This window comes from Eucalyptus grandis, chromosome 8, assembly GCF_016545825.1.
Source record: "Eucalyptus grandis isolate ANBG69807.140 chromosome 8, ASM1654582v1, whole genome shotgun sequence".
Classification (NCBI taxonomy): Eukaryota; Viridiplantae; Streptophyta; class Magnoliopsida; order Myrtales; family Myrtaceae; genus Eucalyptus; species Eucalyptus grandis.
The window spans coordinates 73,595,916-73,615,750 of NC_052619.1; the positions used below are offsets into that span (position 1 = coordinate 73,595,916).

Here is a 19,835-nt window from a genome sequence, read left to right on the forward strand (position 1 = left end):
GAATATTATAATATACTAGCTCGATAACTCGATAGGTTATCTTGGAGAATGAATAGTATATTATAGTGGCTCGGTGACTTAGTTTGTCATTTCGGAGAACGAATATTATAACATACTGGCTTGGTAACTTGATATGTTATCTTAGAGAATGGACAGTATTGAATGAAATGACCGGGGAGTGATATGAGTGATATGTAATGTAATTGACTAGGTCGATTAATCGATGTTTCGATGTGTGGTGATTGATTAGGTGCCTATTCAAATTGTGTTGTATTGTAGGTGGAATCTGAGGTCAAGGTAAGTCCTCTGACCCGTGTTATGCATAGGCAGCCCTTATGACGTATTGGCCTTCTAATCGAGTCTTAGGAGGTAGAACTCACTGAGACGTCGTCTCACCCCATTGTGGAATAACATTTCAGGCCCCTAGATGACAGCACCTCCATCTCCTCATCCTCCCATGCATTTTGGTATACCCGAAGAGATTACGAAGATAGGATACAACTTCCATATGCATAACCATCCCGAAGGACCGGAGTACATATTGATCAAGTCCACTGTCTGGGTTGATGTGAGTAAACTTGATAAGGTGCCCCACGAGTATCGGTCGTGGTACCATCAAGGTCAGCAATTTCATTCATGTTAACTTGCAGAGATCAATGATCTTGTTTTACCTATTATTCTGCCTCTTTCACTTGATTACTTAGCTCAAAAGGAGGTTCTTTAAGAACAATTAACATTGTGAAACTGAGTCTGGTTCGGCGATAAGTATAAAAAATAGATGAGAACCTATTATAGAAATCCTTGAGCCACGACTTAAGGCTTGGAGGCAGAAGATCACCAATATCATCTTTGTTCAATTCACCCATCAATGACTTAAGCTAAGAATGGGTGGGCCTTGCTCATCATCATGATATACCAACACTTGAGAGGAACATAAATTGTGCTAGCTTGTCCTTCAGACTATCAAGTTTGACCACTTATGAGGAAACTCCTGAGGTCAAATCACCAGTATCAACAACTAGGACACGAACGACTTCATCCAAAGCACTGATAGTATTGGCCAGAATAACTAGAGAAGTCTTGTTCTCTTTGTGGATGAATGACAACAAGAATGGAAAGAGGAACTTGTGGCAGAGTGACATTAGCTATCAAAGATGCAATGGTTGGTGGAGATTGAGGGATAGATACTGTCATATTGAAAGAAGTAAAGATAAAAGTTAGTTCATTTACTAAAACAGAGTAAGGAGACCTTATACATACCAAGCTCCATAACAATATCTTCGATCAAAGGCTAAGTAGAAGTATGCTAGGTTGATTCCTTGCCACTAGTTGATGCATTAATAGCTGTCATGTCAAATAATGTCAACACCTAAAAGCATAATAAGCAAACAAAGATATGACAGAAAAGAGAAAAACACTTGCCACGAATTGCTAGAGGAACAGAGGTAAGCACAACCCCAGCATTCCCAAGAGTTAAAAGGTGAGCTTCTGCACCCTGGAAATCTTCTATTGAGGCCTTAAGTGGACCATTGAAGTTATTAGGTTCATTTGGAGACATGTGGCTATCTTCTATTGGAATTAAGGCCACATCTTCAGTCGTTAGTCGAGGTTATTTCCTCATCGAAAGGGGAGAAGTATCCTTTTATTTTATTTTATTGAGTTGAGATATTATAACACCAACAGGCGTATCTAGATAGCAAAGGAAGAAGAGTTAGCAAAAATATAGGAGAATTAGAGGAGATTAATCTATTATACCTTTGATAGTCCAAGCAGACGCCTAACTAGCCTTTCTCCAGAATCCTCCTCCTATGGTTCTTCTTCTTCCTCTTCTAGATCTTCTTGCTCTAGCCCTGGATCCTCTCCTGGATTTTCTTGCTCTAGATCCTCTTGCCACGACGAAGCTGGTATATGAACGTCAGTCCCTTCTGAAGCCCCAATTCTAAGTGTTGTCGATATGATTGGAGGACCAAGTTCAAGAGGATATTCCAACACTAATTTGCCTTTCTTAGTCATTTCAATCGACTGGGACGGCATTGCTTTATTCGATTGAAAACAATCTTGATGGCTTCTTCATATGGGATTGCAAATGTGAAAGAGACCTACTAGCTAGTATATCCCGCTATAACTACCGGAGAAATTGAAAAAACTTCCAAATTTGGAGAAAATCGGCCCCTATATTGTCACAATTATCTAATAGGAATAGACAAAGGGCTTGCGTTTTTTATAGTTGTAATTTTTTTTTTTGTTCATCAAAGGATACTTCATGAAATAAGCAATTGGCATTAGTATAACCCGATGAAGACCAGATTGCTTGGCACAGTACTGCGGGAATAGGCTTCAAACCCATGGTAGAATCTTTCCTTTTTATAGAGCCGTATCGGAAGGTCAAATGGAGACACGACCAAATTGTATCGAAGTCATCTAGGTGCTGAATCTCCGTGTAAAAAAGGTAGTAGAACTTGAAAGCTTCATAAGGGAAGAGTTCAACATGAGTATGGTCAAAATTTAAAATCTCCTGGAGGTAGTAAACAAAAGGAGAAGTGTCATCAAGAACCTTTCTAGGAGATAAGGTGAGGAGTCAGTAATATAGACTTTGAGGTTTTGGCTGCATGGATTTCAACAATGGGCTGAACGGAAGAGCACGAGGAATTATGCTAAATAAGAAAGGAAAATAAAGAGCCATTCATACTTTTAAAATTCAGAATAAACCAGCTAGAACTTTGGTCTCTTTCGGCATCATCGAAATGACAACATAGGTAAGACTCTATACAAGATGGCTAAGACAAGCGGGCCAAGAGCTACTTTCTTTCCTCCCACAAGATTGGCAAGAAGTCTAAAGAAATCCTTTGAGACTTTTGGGATGGATTAAAGAATACATATTTCAACAGCCAATAAAGTAAGAAAGTAGTTTGTTCTTTGAAGAGACTAGGACCTGAGGTTTTATGGTACTCATCAAAAAAAGTTCCATAAGTGAGGACACCATTAAAAATGGAAAAGTCCTCAAGAGCTTCGATTTCATCTACAAAAATATCATCTAGAACAAACCCAGAGATAGTGAATATGCCTAAAAGGGTCACAGACACGGGTCCCCAAGGAAAAAAGAAACAATTGATAGATGGGGATGAGAAGCAGACATAAAAAGCCACTCTCTATTTAGATCATGGGACAACATGCTAACCTCTACTACCATCTCGATGCCCACATTCATCCATGTCAACTAGGTTGGCAAATCATCCTGTAATCGAAATACCAGGCGTGGAAATTCTCTTCAAATAAAGGAAAGCTTTGAAACTTACTAGGAGCAAATATCCAGATATCCTTGATAGGAGAGTACTAAATTGGAAGTTTCTCATTCCTCCCGGTTGGGAAACAAGGTTTGAGAGGCGGTGGAGCATGGTTGTTGTCCAAAAGGGCAAGCCCAAGAAGCAACAAATTCGTATGCTGCTCTTCTACAATGCTCAAAAGTTGAAATCGACAATAACTGGCTTCCTTAATGTAAAGAAAGCAGTCAAAGTTCAAAATATAGGATTTAGGTTTGAATTTGGGAGCTTCAATCACCATGAAAAGCTTATGAGTAGAGTATGAAGGATTTAGGATTTTAAGGAAGAAGACAAAAGTACAAAAGAGAAGATGAGGCGTATTCTTCTATTGGGAGTAGGAGACAACAATTCAAAAATTAAAAATATCTGTCAAAAACCGAAGTGACGTGTCAAGATGTAATGAGAGCCGTTGATTCATATCAACTACTGATATGTTAGAAAATAGAAAGGTATAATGATCATCCATATAATGATCATCCATAAAAAAAACTACGCACATAATGAGATATTTCCTTTTTAAAAAAAAAATTCATATGTTGACACTCAAAAATACTACTACAAGCATGTATTGGTCATGAAGGACAGGAAATTCTAAAATTGCCCTCGATGGCGTTATATGGGCCATAATCTACATTGGTGTAGCCGATAAATGGTTATGAAAATAAAGGATAGCCAAAGATTTTTAGAAACCTTGGGCTAAATTTCAACAGACAAAAAAACAAAGACAAATAATTCCATGATGAAGCAGTTGGTTACCACGTTTTGAAGCCAAGGGTCATTGATGAAGATACAACATTGACAGTGGAAAAAGGCAGGAACAATTAAAATGGCGTTAAACTCAAAAGAAGCAGTTAATGCCTACTAAACAAGCCGTGAGAATGTTGTCAAAGAGGTTAGAAACTAAATATGGATAAGGCGGTTGAGTATAGAAAGTTGAGTGACTCTTGAGGAGAAAGTAATTGACCATTGACAGTTACCAGATTGGCCTATAAATACCACAAGCAATCCAACAAAGAACCCCCCCTAAACAATACACAAAATTACTTTGTCTTGCACTTATCCTTACTTAGTTTAGCTTAGCTATAGCTTAAGATTTCCATCGTAAATTCAATTTCGACGAGTGTCTATATCCCAAGCAGTACTATTGATTAAATTGCAGTGCTAACCCACTATCTAGTATTGTCAATTAGATTCCAACGTTGTGTTCTCATACGCGTCTATAAGCAGTGTGTACTAGGTGTTGTTTTCACTATCCATCATCGTTGATTAGATTCTGACATTATGTCCTCATACACTTCTAGGAGCAGTGTGTATTGAGTGTTGTTTTCTTTGTCTAGCGTCATCAATTTGATTCCGACATTATGTCCTCATATCCATCTAGGAGAACCATCTAGTAGGTGTTATCCTTATTGTCCAACACCGTTGATTAGATTTCCTTGAACTTAGTAGAGAGTAGTGCTTTCTAGGCATTTTGTTAGTATCCAACATTGTCGAAGTACCTTTAATATTGTATAAACTACTTTAATTTTATTTGGCTTTTATTATTATGTTAAAGTAAGTTTAGATGATACTATTGGTTAGCTTTCAACATTGACTATTGTTGATATTAAGCTCATATTAAGATAGCGACTTCTTGGAATTCGAGATTATAAGATGTATAGTCTCGTTCGCATTTGACCATCTTTGTCCAAAGCTAACACAAAACCTGAATCTCTTTTAATAAAAACTAAAATATAACACAAGATGAAAGACATTTCGTTGCGAGATCCAAAACTGACGAAATAACTACTATCAATTCAATATTAACGAGCCAATCAGTCTAAGTTATTTGTGATGTTTCCCTATTCATGCGTGGGTTTATGCCCTTTATCATCAATACTTCATTTGGAGTTTTCATCTTTCGATTTTTAAGTACTGCCCAACAGGGAAAAAAATCACTTTTTTTCTTTGAATATTGTTATCCATACATCTCCTCTTTTTCATCTTCCCAAAAAAATATAAAACTCTTTCAAATTATGAGATTTCGATTAATTACCTATGATTACATGATAATAATATGAGACCTTCGTTATTCATATCACAATTCCCTCACTCATGTTAATCTTAGGAGGCCGGCACACCTATTACCACATGAATGGAGCCTAACCCAATGTACATGAACGTGGTGACTTAAACCCAAATTTTCAGATTTTTTTTCTTTTAAAACAAAAGGACAATGTGCGACCATCACTTGCATAAAAAGCAAATATTCCTATGCAGTGGATAGAAGATACAGAGTTCGTAATTCCATACGAAACAATGAAACTTGAAACTTCCATGATAGTAATTTTTTCTTCCGAAATGGTCGATCAACCAAAGGTCCATGCACTTTTAGTAGTAGCTCATCCCGAATGGCCGATTAGCCTTAAGGTCGTCCTTAAGTTGGGGGATCGAACCCATAGTTGCCATGATCGATATCACAAGACAGGTCATGCTCAGCATTTGCAGGTATACCCATTTAGTGCTCCATCTGCGAATTTGTTTCTGTCTAATATACATCTCGACGGGAAAATAGACCATTAAAGGCCAAAATCCCAAGCTGATGATATCCACGACTTCGTTGAAGACGAACGGCACTAGCATCGATATCACAGTGGTCAGGATCACGAAAACCGTCCTCCAAACAAGCCTAAAGAGATTCATGTTGTATTGGCCCAAGCCCGGTACCGGGATCTTTATCTCTTTAGCGATGAGCTCACTACCACGCCATCTCTGATCGGCCCATTTTTCGACGAAGGCAAATATCGGCTGGCTGTTTACTTGGTAGCTCCAACGAGATTGATCACCATAGCAGCGTTGGAAATATCGAGAAGCCAGAATGGCTTGTAAAAAGCCAATTCCATCAGAAAATTTATTGGAGTGGCCTCTCCGAAAGCAGCATACCCAATGCAGCCACATAGCATGTAGATAGTCGTCATCACTGCGGTGCTCCGAGAAATGGCCTTCTTCATGGTCTTTGCTTCTGATGGCGGAGATCCGATGGTGTCCTGACAAAGATAAAAGGAAAAACAAGGTAGTTCCTGTCTGTTCTATCCACTCTTAACCATTTCCTTAGTTTTTGAACTGATGGAATCATATTTTAGTACCTGAGTTTCAATGAGGATCTGAGAAAATGAGTACGCATTTGCGATACCTCTAACAGCTCGGAGGATCCTCCATACCTTTTGGGTTTCAGTCCCATCTCCAACGCTTATTACTTTAAAACTACCCTTGAAACTTCCAGTATCTGCTCATCAAGAAAAAAAAAATTGCTGGAAACAACTTCTTATTTATGGTATTGGCAATATAATCTCTTGAATTTGATGGCCATCTGTCTTGAGAAAAGAATAAATCTGTACCTACAACTTGGGCAATTCCTAGGCCAAGACCAATTAAAAAGTAAGTGACGAACATGACAGCAGCCACAACAGAAATCCACCATATTTGATCGAAATCTGGAATCTGGGACAGCAGAATCTCTGTGACGGCGATGATGATCATATATGGATTGCTTAAAATGTAGCACCGGTTCTCCCAGTTACTCTCGTGGGAGCAATTCATATATTTTATTGCCCTTTTTTTGGAAAGAGGGAACATGTATAAGATTGAATTAACCAGGTTATATCAGAAACCGTAGAACAAGAAGTTCATTGTGATCTGCTAAATAAAATTTGTTAAGAGTTTGGGCAAGTAGAATTGCACTCACATCATGCAGAGAGATGCTTCGACGATACAGCTAATGGCGTTTCGAATAGGGTTATATATTGAAGAAAACCACATGCTTTTACTTTGGCTCCACCTGAGAATAAACCTTGAAGATGTTAATATTCTAAGGTTTTGTTTGTTTTTAGGAAAATGAATAATCTTAGAAAACATTTTCCTAAAAAATAATCGCATGTATCAATTGATTTAGTTAGTTAATAGAAAATGTTTTCATTATCAGCAACAATTTGTGTCTAAATATATTCGTGGATGATGAAAATAGTTTTCGTTTATTTATTTTTCTAAGCAATATAGATAATTATTTTTAGGAAAATGTAGTCCAAATCATTTATTTTTGTCATGCAACAAACGGAGCCTAAGAATGTAGACTCACAATTATCACCTAATTAAAAGTTTCGTGACTCATTTTGCTGTACATTTGGAAATACGTGGTAATGGGAAATTTAATCAAAGTACGGCCGTCAAATAATTAGAAGCAACAACATGATGATAGAATACCTTACCAAGAATCGAGTGAACAGAGTCCATATAAGTGGAGTTACGATCACCGGTGTCAGGGTCACCGGTGCGGTAACAATCAGAGAGGAAGCGAGAGGTGTAGTAGCCCACAAGGGAGAAGAATAGGATCACAGCAGGGCCCGCAATCCAACCCAGCTGAGCAATGTCCCATGCCAGCGAAAGCACTCCTGTTCCTACCATCACTACTATTATATTTGCACTGGCCGTCCATACGTTCCCTGATCGGTCAACCGATAAAGTCTGATTAACTCTTTACAATTGGAAAACTTCCATTGTCTCTTAAGTTAGTTATCCAATAATTAATGAAGGAATTACGCTTGACTTAAAACATATCAAACTCTTACTCATAGTACAGAAAAATGTATATTTTGGAAGGCTGATGTATCAAACTTGAAGTAAACAAGTATCAAAGAACTAGACAATCTAGTATAAGAAGATAAGGTTGATTACCAGTTCTTTTGCGGCTGCCTTCGTCGTCAGAGCGTCTGGAGACACACGGAGGAAGCATTTCAATGGACATGTCACCAATTTGGTGGCGGCGGTGCTGGTGGTTATGGTCGTTATTGGTAGCAGCACTCTCACCCATCTTTAATGTCCCCCGAAAAAAGAAGTTTAACAGCAATTGTCAGTAAGTTGTGTGTTTGGATATTAAATTATGTCTTGCCGAGTGAAAAGAACTTCAAAATTATTCATCCATCAGAAGCCATGTTGTTTCAATCTGGGTTTGTCCAGTTATACCGGCAAGTTTAATTAAAACTAATAGAATCAAAATCAGTGGAAAGTCGGTGTTTCTTTGACTCTGAGATTGCTTTGTGTTTTGTGCACCCACCTGAAAACCAAGAGATGGTTGCGCCAAACATGTGAATGTATGGAAGTGTAGTTGGGAGAGAAATAGTAGTACTTAAAATGGAGGGAGAAGAAGGATTGAAGTGTGCGGACTTAGGCTTCGTGGAAGATATTAAAGTAATGTTCAGCATCACTTCAATCATGTGATTTTAACGTAAACAGGAAATTTATGAAATGCAAGTGATATAAAAATTCCGTGTATCGAACTCATATTAATCGAATGCATAATGATTTCTTTTGCATTGATGGTTAAATTCGTCTGTCAAAGAGCATGCTTTCTTATTGTTCTTCTTTCGCTGACAATGGGAAAAAAAATGCTAAATGGCTATTTTAAGTGATTGTATGAAATTTTACACTATAGGAGCAAAGGATATCCATCCACAAGGTGGCCCGCTCGTTGAATGATATTTGCAAATAAAATTTAGTAGAAATTATTATTCTTCTCATTCCTTTAAGAGGAGAACCATTGGCTGCATTACATCATTAAAAAAAGCTTTGAAAGTAAATTATAAAGAAAGAAAAGGAATAAGCAAAGAACTCACGTGAAGGAGGACCCGACGAGTATGTCATTGGGGCATACTCTTCAATCATATGTCAACCTCTTCAATCCCACTCTCTCTCTCTCTCTCTCTCTCTCTCTCAAAAAAAAAAAAAAAAGCACTCACCATGTGAAATTTGGCATGTGTTCTAAATTTACTAGAGCTCATTCACTAAGTCATTTTCATTATATTATTATGGCTTCTAAAGTAAAAGAAAGAAATCCACGGATAAAGGAAGAGCTGATTGCATATTATCAGCTTGGATGGAGTAATTGGGAACGAAAAGTTTGAATGATTATGAGTAAAAAGAAAAGAAAGGATGTAAGTGATTGGATTATGATTATATTTAGATATTAGCGAGGAAAAAGAAAGGAAAAACAATGCATAATGACGTAAATATCCTTCATAGATTTCCCATTATATGTAAAATGAAAGAACAAGTGAGCAGGAAAAAAATTATTTTATTAATACACAAATCCGTCCTAAATGTAATTTGTTTATGAAATTAACCAGATCATTTCTTTTTGCTCTCGTAATCCCTCTTAATTCTTTTCATCCGTTTGTTTCCCTCCATCCAAACACGATTGTAATTTGAGAACTATTTCCCTTCCCTCATAATCCCTCCTGATCTTAAGAGTGTTAGAGCATATATTAAAGACCTAAGGACCACGCATGGGACATAGGTGCAAGGTCGCATAACAGTTTCACCGGTTTCCTCCTTCGCTTCCCTTAAATATTTGAAGCTTATTTGAGCATATAAACGTTCACATGTAGTCTTGAGTGTGATCCAAAACAACACAGAAAATGCGAAATGGTTTTGATCACTAGATGGGAGTAGAATGGAAATGCCAAGGGCATTTGAGGTTATCGTATAGGGTGGTTATACTGCATACATATACACAGCAAAACAGAACATAGCTCAAGAATCTTGAACAATGGAAAGAAACGATTGTAAGGCCGTGAAACAACAAATTGATCATCACTATCATTAATAAGAACAAATTAACGAGAGTGAGCACTAATTATATAGAGTTAATACAAATGAAAATCCAAACTAGTACACTAGCACAAACTTATCCAAAACTAATTTTTCTACTGCTAAAAGCTCTAAACCAGTGTACACGTGATATATTTACTCTCTCTTAGATTTCATTAAATATTGTCATTGAATTGCTGACTTGGATGCCACATGTACTTGACGTGGATCAATTAATGGGCTAACACCACAAAAAATCATAAATTGGTGCACTTGTAACAAATGTCCCACAAACTGGTATACATTTGATAAATTTACTCCAAAATAATTTATGGGTCACCAAAAATCTCAAACCAATATACACATAATACATTTACCCTTTGTTAGTTTCCATCAAATTTTATTGTTAAATTTAGCGAGAACTATATATCATCTTCCTCTTCATCGAGTCTTTAATCGTTGCCTTTGTCTAAGGTTGTGGAAATTGTGAACACCATTTAAGGAGAACTCTTTAGTGACATTTTTAGTAACTATAGTTGTGCTCTTGACAAAATAAATGGCCCAACCAAGTACCATATATGGCCTAATTACTACCTAATGAGAATCTCGTGTAAGAACATTAACTATGGACTAAACCCTTGTAGGTTTTTCATCCGTCTGTTTCTCTCCATCCAAACATGATTGTATTTTTTGGAACTATATTTCTTCCCTCCTAATCCCTCCTAACAAACATAATGTTGGAGCATATTCTAAAGACCAAAGGACCACACTTGGGACACAAATATGAAGTCATAAAATAGTTTCACCTGTTCCATCCTTTCTTGCTTCACTTAATAAGATATTTAGAGCTTATTCAAGTATATAAACGTCAGCTGTACTACTGTAGCCTTAAGTGTGGTCCTAAACGATCAATAAAAGGGAAAGTCATATTGATTGAAGTAGAATTTCTTCATGAATATGCCAATTGGATGAGCGGATCAAGTCTGATGAACAGGCTCTTAAAAGGTGAATTGGTTTTGATCACTGGATGGGAGTGCAGAGGAAATGCCAAGTGCATTTGAGGTTATCATATAGAGTGGTTATACTGCAAAACATATACATGGCAAAACAGAACGTTGCTCAAGAATCCTGAAAAATGGAAGGAAACAACCGCAAGGCCATGAGACACCAAATTTATCATCACTATCAAGAATAAGAGCGGGCACTAATTATATATAGGAGAAAAGAGTAAGTAGCTAGCGTAAGGATCTTCTCCGTTTTCACATTCACTCTCCCGTGTAAGGATCTTTTCCGTTGTTGAGAGGTACCAATGCTCGTTTCTCGTCCGTATTTGTTATTGCACTTGATTGGATGTTCGAACTTCAAAGCCATTGCAAACTATAAACTACTTGCCGACCATTGCTTCGTTTCCTCTTTCCTATTGTTATTACTATTTGTTTTTCATTTACTTATTATTTTTTAAACTTTAATCACAACTTGAGAAAGATGAAATGTGTAACTTGAGGAACTGTCATATTAGTTAAAGACCAAAAAAAGTACCAAAAAAGTCCTAAATTAATTGCATTGATATCATATCAGTTCTAAACCTTTCAATTTGACCAATTTAGTTATATATCCTATCACATTGGTAACAATTGAACTCATCTAGCCAATTTTAGGCTGGAAATTACCAACATGAGGAAACTAAATTCTATCTTTAATGTCCCCCCAAAGAAAAGAAGGAAATAGCAATTTTTAGTAAGTCAGTTCTGTCTTGCCAAATGAAAAGTCCTTCAGACTTGTTCATCCATCAGAGACCATGTCTTGTCAATTGGATTTTGTCTAAATCTACTTGAAATTTTGATAAATACTCACCGAATCCGAAGCAATGGAAAGTGTGTGTTTACTCTGAGATCCAGAGTCACTCTGAGGAAGTATTTCATTGGAGATGTCACCAGCTTGGTGGTGGTGGTTTTTGTTGTTCTCGATGGCAGCATTGTCAACCATCCTTAATGTCCCCTAAAGAAAACGAAAAAAGAAGGAAATAGCAATTGTTAGTAAGTCTTGTGTGGGGAACTAAAGCCTGTCTTGCCAAATGAAAGGACCTTCAAATTTATTCATCCATCAGAGACCGTGTCGTTTCAACTGGGTTTGGACTAGTTATAATTGAAAGTTTAATTAACACTCACCGAATCAAAATCAGTGGAAAGTGTGTGTTTACTCTGAGATCCGGAGTCACTTTGAGGAAGCATGTCACTGGAGATGTCACCAACTAGGTGGTGGTGGTTTTGGTTGTTCTGGTTTTGGTTGTTCTCGGTGGCAGCGTTGTCACCCATCTTTAATGTCCCCTAAAGAAAATAATAAAAAGAAGAAGAAGAAGGAAATAACAATTGTTAATAAGTGGCGCGTGTGGAAACTAAATTGTGTCCAGCCAAATGAAAGGACCTTCAAACTTGTTCATCCATAAGAGACCATGTCGGGATTTGTCTAGTTTTACTTGAAAGTTTAATTGACACTCACCGAATCAAAATTAGTGGAAAGTGCGTTACTCTGAGATCCGGAGTCACTCTGTGGAAGAATTTCACTAGAGATGTCACCAACTTGGTGGTGATAGGTTTGGTTGTTCTCGGTGGCAGCTTTATCAACCATCTTTAATGTCTCCCGAAGAAAACAAAAAAGGAGGAGGAAATAGTATTTGTTTGTAAGTTGTGAGTGTGGAAACTAAATTGTGTCTTGTCAAATGAAAGGACCTTCAAAATTGTTCATCCATCAGATACCTTGTCGTTTCAACTGGGCTTTGTCTAGTTCTACTTAAAAGTTTAATTAACACTCACCGAATCAAAATTAGTGGCTGTGTGTTTACTCTGAGATTCGGTGTCACTCTGTGGAAGCATTTCATTGGAGGTGTCACCAACTTGGTGGTGGTGGTTTTGGTTTGTCTTGGTGGCAGTGTTGTCAACCATGTTTGAAGTCCCCTAAAGAAAACATAAAAAGAAGAAGAAAATATTAAAGTAAGTCGTCTCTGTGGAGACCAAATTCTTTCTTACTAAATGAAAGGACCTTCAAACTTGTTCATCCATCAGCGACTATGTTCTTTCAACTGGATGTTGTCTAGTTCTACTTAAAAGTAAAACAACACGCCGAATCAAAATCAGTGGAAAGTGTGTACTCACGTGAGGTTGCTTAGTGTCTTGTGCACCCACCGAAAAACGAAAGGACTCAAAAGACACTGAGAGACAGTTGGTTTCGAAAGGCACTGTGAGAGAGGGAGGGAGAGAGAGAGAGAGAGAGAGAGAGAGAGAGAGAAGAACGCGGTGGTGTGGGGAGAGGAGGGATTGAAGTGTGTATTTATAATATGCGGAGTTAGGATTCTCAGAAGATATTAAAATAGTGTGAAGCCAAAGTTCAAGGCGTAATTGTTTGTGCATTTTGCAAAAAGTTACCAAACGCTTTGCATGGGCGTTAAATTTACTAGAGCTTATTTGTTAAGTCATTTTCATCATATTATGATGGCTTCTAAAGAAAAAGAAACAAATCCACGCATGAAGGAAGGGCTGATTAGGTTTCATGAAGTACTATGTGAGGAAAAAGAATATATTTAACTAATTGTGTGGAAAAAGAAGAGATGATTTGAAGTGATTGAGTTATCATGTTGTTTAAATGCTAGCGAGGGAAAGAATGCATGATGAAATGAATATCCTTTTATCTACACTACTAAATGAAGCAGAATAAGAGAATAAGTGAGAAAGAAGAGTAAATTTATTTATTTATATGAAAATCTTTACGACTTACTCCAAGAATTATAATGCAAATAAAATTGACCAGATCAATTCTTTCTAGTCTTTCCTAATGCCTCCTGATCCTTTCCATCCGTTTGTTTCTCCCCATCCAAACACGATTGTATTTTTTTCAAGCTATGTTTCTTCCCTCCTAATCCCTCGCAACAGACGAAATGTTGGAGCAAATTTTAAAGACCAAAGGGAGGATGTATGGTGCGAGTGAGGATAAATGAATTTCTTGATTGGAGGAGAAGGGAGGATTTTGGACCATGAATGATATACGGATATGGCGTGCCAAGATGAAACAGAATGGTAAGTGGGATTGATTTTGGAAGAGGCTCCATGAGGAGGGTATCAAGGGAGAATTATCACCATGGATAGGGAATACTACACCAAGGGAGAGACGAAATTCTTATTGAAGAAGAGATTTAATTAATTATGAGTAGAAAGGAAAGAAAGGATTTGAAATGATTGAGTTATAATTTTGTTTACATGCTAGGAGGGAAAAGAAAGGGAAAGAACGTATTATGATATAAATAGGATTTCTAGATATATGTAATATAAAAGAACTAGTGAGAGTGAATAATAAATTTATCAATTTATACACAAATACCTCCAATATTTAAAATGAACATAGAATTTACTAGACCACTTCCTTCTAGTCTCTCTTAGAACCATTTCCCTCCCTTCATAATCCCTCCTAATCCTGTAGTGTTAGAGCATATATTGAAGACCAAAGGACCACGCATGAGACATAGATACAGAGTTATAAAGCTCCCTCCTTTCTTGCTTCACTTAGCAAGATAATTACAGCTTAGTTGACCATATAAACGTTCACATGTAGCCATAAGCAGGGTCCAAAACAACATGTAAAAGCCAAAGCGACAGGGTTTTAATCACTTGATGGGAGTAGAAAGAAAATGGCAAGTGCATTTGAGGTCATCATATAGAGTGGTTATACTGCATATGCATACACAGCAAAACAGAACTTTGCTCAAAATTCTTGAGCAATGGAAAGAAACAATATAATAAAGGCCATAAAACCCCATATTTATCATCATGATCATTGATAAGAACAAATTAACAAGAGTGAGCACTAGTTAGATAAAACACTTACCTTAACAACTTGCAACCTTTCCCTCAATCAAAGGCAATCAAAGAGGAAGAAAAAGAATGATGCACGGAGTGGGATCTATCATAAAAGGAAGAAAACAAAGATGGGTTCCGAAAAGCAACGGCAGCAACTCTCCATGCTAGGAACCTTCAAGCTGATATATAGAGGAGAAAAGAGTAAACCACTAGTGTGGAATTCTTCTCGTTTTCATACTAATTGCCGCGTGCAAGAAACTTCCCCAATGTTAACAAGAGTCAACGCTGGTCTTCGTCCGCGTTTGTTGTTGCTTTTGATGGCATTTTCAAAGCAGGTGCAAACTTTTAAAGTATTTGCGGACCAACCTTATTTCCTATTATCATTATTTTTCCTTTTATTTTTTGAAACTTTGACCGTTTGTTGAGGAAGATATAATGTGCGACTTATGATATTGTCGTATTAGTTAAAGACTCGATGCTAAAAACTGCGTCTCTAAGTCGAGACGCATTGTCCTCTTCCTCTCTCTCCTCCTCTCCCCCAACCCCTCTCTCACGTCACCTCCTCTCCCCCTTTCTTTTTCTTTTCTTTTCTTCCCTCTCTCTTCCCACCCCACCCCCACGTGATTTCTCCCCCTTTTCTGCCATCCATCCCCCTTCCCCTTTCTGTCTGTCTGTCGGTCTCTCTCTCTCTCTCCCCTTTCCCTCTCATCTCCTCCTCCCCCCCTTCCCCTTTTCTTTTTCGTCTTTTCTACCCTCTCTCTTCCTCCCTTCTCGACACCGTGGCGCCGCTGTCACCGCAAGCTCACTATTGCCGGAAATCGGTGAGTTAACCTCCGACACCCGGACCCCTGGAGTGCCAAAAGTTGGCACAAAAGAACAATTAATGCCAAAAGTTACGAAAGTGACAGTGCCAAAATCGGAGAAAAATTGATCACTTAAGTGCTGACATGTGCAATTTCTGATGAAGTAAGTGCAAAAGGACGGCATCGTTTTGCATGTTGATGTGGCTAAATAGCGTCAAAAAGACGTTGTTTTGATGGTAACATGGTAAATAATTAATATAATAATTAATTTAATTTAATTTAAAAATAAATTTATTTAAAATCTTTAAAAATATAATTAAAAAATTAAAAAAAATTTAAAAAAAAAAAGAGGGAGGTGGCTGAGGGCTAAGCCCTTGTCGTTGCCGCTGCCCCGCCGCCGCCGAGAAGGGCCAGCGACAGAGGGGGAGGGTTGGCGGGTCGCCGAGCCCTTGCCGACGAGGGTTGGCAACCCTTGGCCGAACCGGGCGAGGGCCGCGATCCCTGCCAATTCAAACAAAGATTGATTTTTATGAAATGTTTTTAAAAAGGTTTTCAAAAGGAGAAATATAATCAAATGAGAAAACAAAAGTTCAAACTTTTTCAACAAAAAATAGATATTTGAAAACTTGCTGCTCATAAGGCTATGAGGAGAGAGATTGGAAAAACTTGTGAAAGAATCCAAATTAATTTGCATTACGTTCTTTCAAAGCAAATTTAAACTTCCAAAGTGGTTTGAAAAAGGTAGGTCTTGTACAAAACAGAATAAGGGTGAAAATTGTCATAATTTGCAACATTTGGAAACAAATTTGAAAAGAAACTTTAAATCTAGTTATACTCGTTAACAGAAAACTTAAGCTCAAGAAGTTAAAATTCAGAAAGGACAAAACAAAAGTATCACAGCTCTTTTAAACAGAGAACATTTTTCCAATATGTCATAATAAAGAACTATAAAAAAGACAGATATATTCAAAGGAGAAAACAAAATTAAACTTCTTTGGCAAAAAAAGAGATATTTGAAAACTTACTGCTCAGAAAGTTAGGAGGAAATAGATTAGAAAATCTTGTGAAAGACTCCAGAATAATTTGCACGACCTTCTTTAAAAGCAAATTTAAAGTGCCAAAGTTGTTTGAATAGGTGTGTCTTGTACAAAACAGAGTAAGGAAGAAAATTGTGAAAATTCGCAACATTTGGAAACGACTTTGAGAATAAACTTTTAAACCCAGTCACTCTTTAACAAAAACTTAAAATCAAGAAGTTAATATTTAGAAATCACAAAAAAAAAAAAAAAAAAAAGTATCACACCTCTTTCAAACAAAAATAGATCTTCATGAAATGTCTTTCAAAAAGTTTTCAAGAAAGAGAAATATATCCATGAGGAGAAAACAGAAGTTTAAACTTATTTGGCAAAAAATAGATATTTGAAAACTTGACGCTCATAAAGCTATGAGGAAATACATTGGGGAAAAAATTGTGAAAGAATCTAAAATACTTGGCATGACATTCTTTAAAAGCAACTTTAAACTCCCAAAGTTGATTGAAAAGAGAGTAAGAAAGAAAATTGTCATAATTCGAAACATTTGGAAACGACTTTGAAGAGGAATTTTTAAATTCACTTACTTTTTAACAGAAGTTAATATAGAGAAATGACAAAACAAAAGTATCACACCTTTTTTTCAAACAGAGATTGATTTTTATGAAATGTCTTTTGTTTTCAAAAAGAGAAATATATTTTTAAGAGCATAAAGCACGGGTGCAAGATCTGTAGCAAAATGATTACAAGGCTTGATATGAGGATAAGCAATAGTGAATCATCATATGAAAAGGTGCTTTGCCTAAATTGAAGTACACCAAACAGTATGATTTGTCGAGGCACGTCACTCTCTTCGTATATTTCGTTGATATGGTAACGTTACAACAGGTCACCAAACAGGTCGAAAAACCAAAAAACTCTGGCAAACGAATCAAGTTACTCTGTAACAAAGAACTTTCTAAGCACTAGATTCATAGTCTATGTACAAAACAAGAATCCGAACTTTTTTTAAAAGAAAGAGCACAGATTTGTTGAAAAATTACTGCTCAAAGAGATATTCTATCATAAGTCATGTTCTTTAGAAGAAAATTCCCACTCCCAAAGAAGATCTGAGAAATAAAAGGTTTTGGCACAGTAAGGAATCGAAACCCCATCTCTGCCGACAAGATTTACGCCCCAAACGAAAGCAGCATAATCATCACGCAACAACACCCATCCAACCAAAGCCAGAGAGAAAAAATTCGAGAAACTCACACATCCGCCTCAACTCCAGCACGCCCTCGAATCTGCCGCCCGCCCGAACGTCGTTGCTCAGCCCCGCCTTTGCAGCCACAGAGCGCGCCGAGCCCCGATCATAGCCCCATTCCTCTTTCTCTGTGGCCCCCACACGGGGGCGTCCCGTCTTCGACGATTGGCCGCACGGCCGAAGCAGATGCGGCTCCGCCATCTCCCGTTGAGCCGGAACGTGGCTCCGTCGAGAGAGGAAAAGGAAGCAAGCGGAGGGGCAACATGCGAAGAAGAAGAAGGTGGGAAAGAGATGATGCGACCACTGTGCGAGGGACAGAGGAGGGGCCGTAACGGATATGAAGCGTCCATTCGCCCGTCGTTCCGAATTTGCCCCTTGTAGAATAGGAAAGTGGGTTGGGCGCGCGAGGTTGAAACGGTAAATTGGCGACGGCTAACCTCTTCAGGTAATCAGCGGGGTGGACTTGTTTAAATTTATCTGATGTAATCGTAACAACGGCTACAGTAACTTACCTAATGCGAAATGGAGTACAGTAGTAGTAGTAAGTAATTTTCCTTACAATTAAGGAATCGAGCGTGCCCTAATCCTTGACATTCTTCTTAATTATACTTATTCATAGCTAATGAAGTCTCATCGTAGCAATATAAGCTATTATATATCACAAAAACAAACTGATGCTTTTAAATTTTATTCTGTGTATGTAAATTTAGCTTCGGCATCATTAAATTGCCTATACGTTGGTAAATATTTTATAAATGCAAAAAATTATCTTGCCTCTAACAAATTGACGTAAATTGCCCCCAACAAAAATAAACTACGAATAAATATCTTCAATCAATCAATTTTGTAAAAAAAAAAATCCGAATAAGGGTACGTTTGTTTTGTAAAAGATCAACAGTTTCAAAAATCTTTTTCAAAAATTGATCTCTTGTGTCTTTTATAAATCGTTTATAGATATGTTTGAACATATATTATAATTAATGAAAAATATTCTTTATTAAATAATTATTTAAAAATAAAAATCATTAATTTTTGGAAAATGTTTTTCATATCACTTATTTTCTGCTAAACAAATGTATAATGAATGAATGCCTATAAATTTTTACTCAGTAAAAAGTCAAAGTGAAACCTCGCTTTAAAAGCATAATCTTGTGAGTATAGCAAGATCCACATCTCCAACTAAACTAGAGCCATTTTAGATGGCAATATGAAGATGTAAAACGAGATTCCTTTTATCCAACAACAGGAGTGACATCAGGGAAAAGGAATAAATTCGAGGTTTCTAAGATATCTTGTACGCTTTGTTCTGCTGTTGGTGCGGCTATAAAAAGGGTTTACCGGATGATATTTCTTCAAAATGCCATGGTTATGAGAAACTGCTGTTATAATGATAGGCAATTTTTCTGTTTGCTAATTTTTCCCCTTCTCGTTCACACCGACATTCTATGCTTTGACTGACTGTTGCTAACCATTTTTCAATAATCGGAACAAGATTTTAATGTGACCAATATCACCGCTAGGCCAATCTTACATCCGATTCTTTTCATGTCTCGGAGTTGTCAAGATCATGCAGCATATCCAAATTCCCAGGTTTGAGCAGGGAACGCTAGTTGAAGCAAAGCACTAGGACAAACTGAAAGTTAGATTAATATGATCATGATCCGATCTCTATGGTGGATGTCTGGAAATTTCTATCCCCCAAAAAATCTCACTCTTTTATTTTTCATCCATTGGATCTTTTGTTCATGTGGGAAATTTAATCGAAGTGCAGATTTCAAGTAACGATAAGTGATAATATGTGATGGAATTCCATACCAAGGATGGTGTTACATTTGCTGGAGTTGAGGTTGTCGGCTCAGTAACAATTAAAGAGCAGGCGAGTGGTGTAGTAGCACACGGAGGAGAAAAAGAACATCACAATAGGGCTTGCAATCCAGCCCAGCAGAGCAATGTCCGATGAAAGCAAA

The 19,835-nt window shown here is 37.3% G+C and overlaps 1 protein-coding gene across 1 annotated transcript; it reads right to left on the bottom strand.

Annotated features, from left to right (window-relative positions):
• Positions 1-5,476: 5,476 nt before the first annotated feature.
• On the bottom strand, positions 5,477-18,164 carry LOC104415988 (amino acid permease 4). Its single transcript, XM_039298963.1, is given in 11 exon segments — positions 5,477-6,127; positions 6,130-6,346; positions 6,446-6,585; positions 6,698-6,912; positions 7,045-7,084; positions 7,087-7,137; positions 7,565-7,798; positions 8,031-8,166; positions 11,796-11,939; positions 12,755-12,895; positions 17,877-18,164. Coding segments are annotated over 10 exon segments (1,743 nt in total). The 5' UTR covers positions 12,884-12,895; positions 17,877-18,164; the 3' UTR covers positions 5,477-5,690.
• Between the last annotated feature and the right edge of the window lie 1,671 nt (positions 18,165-19,835).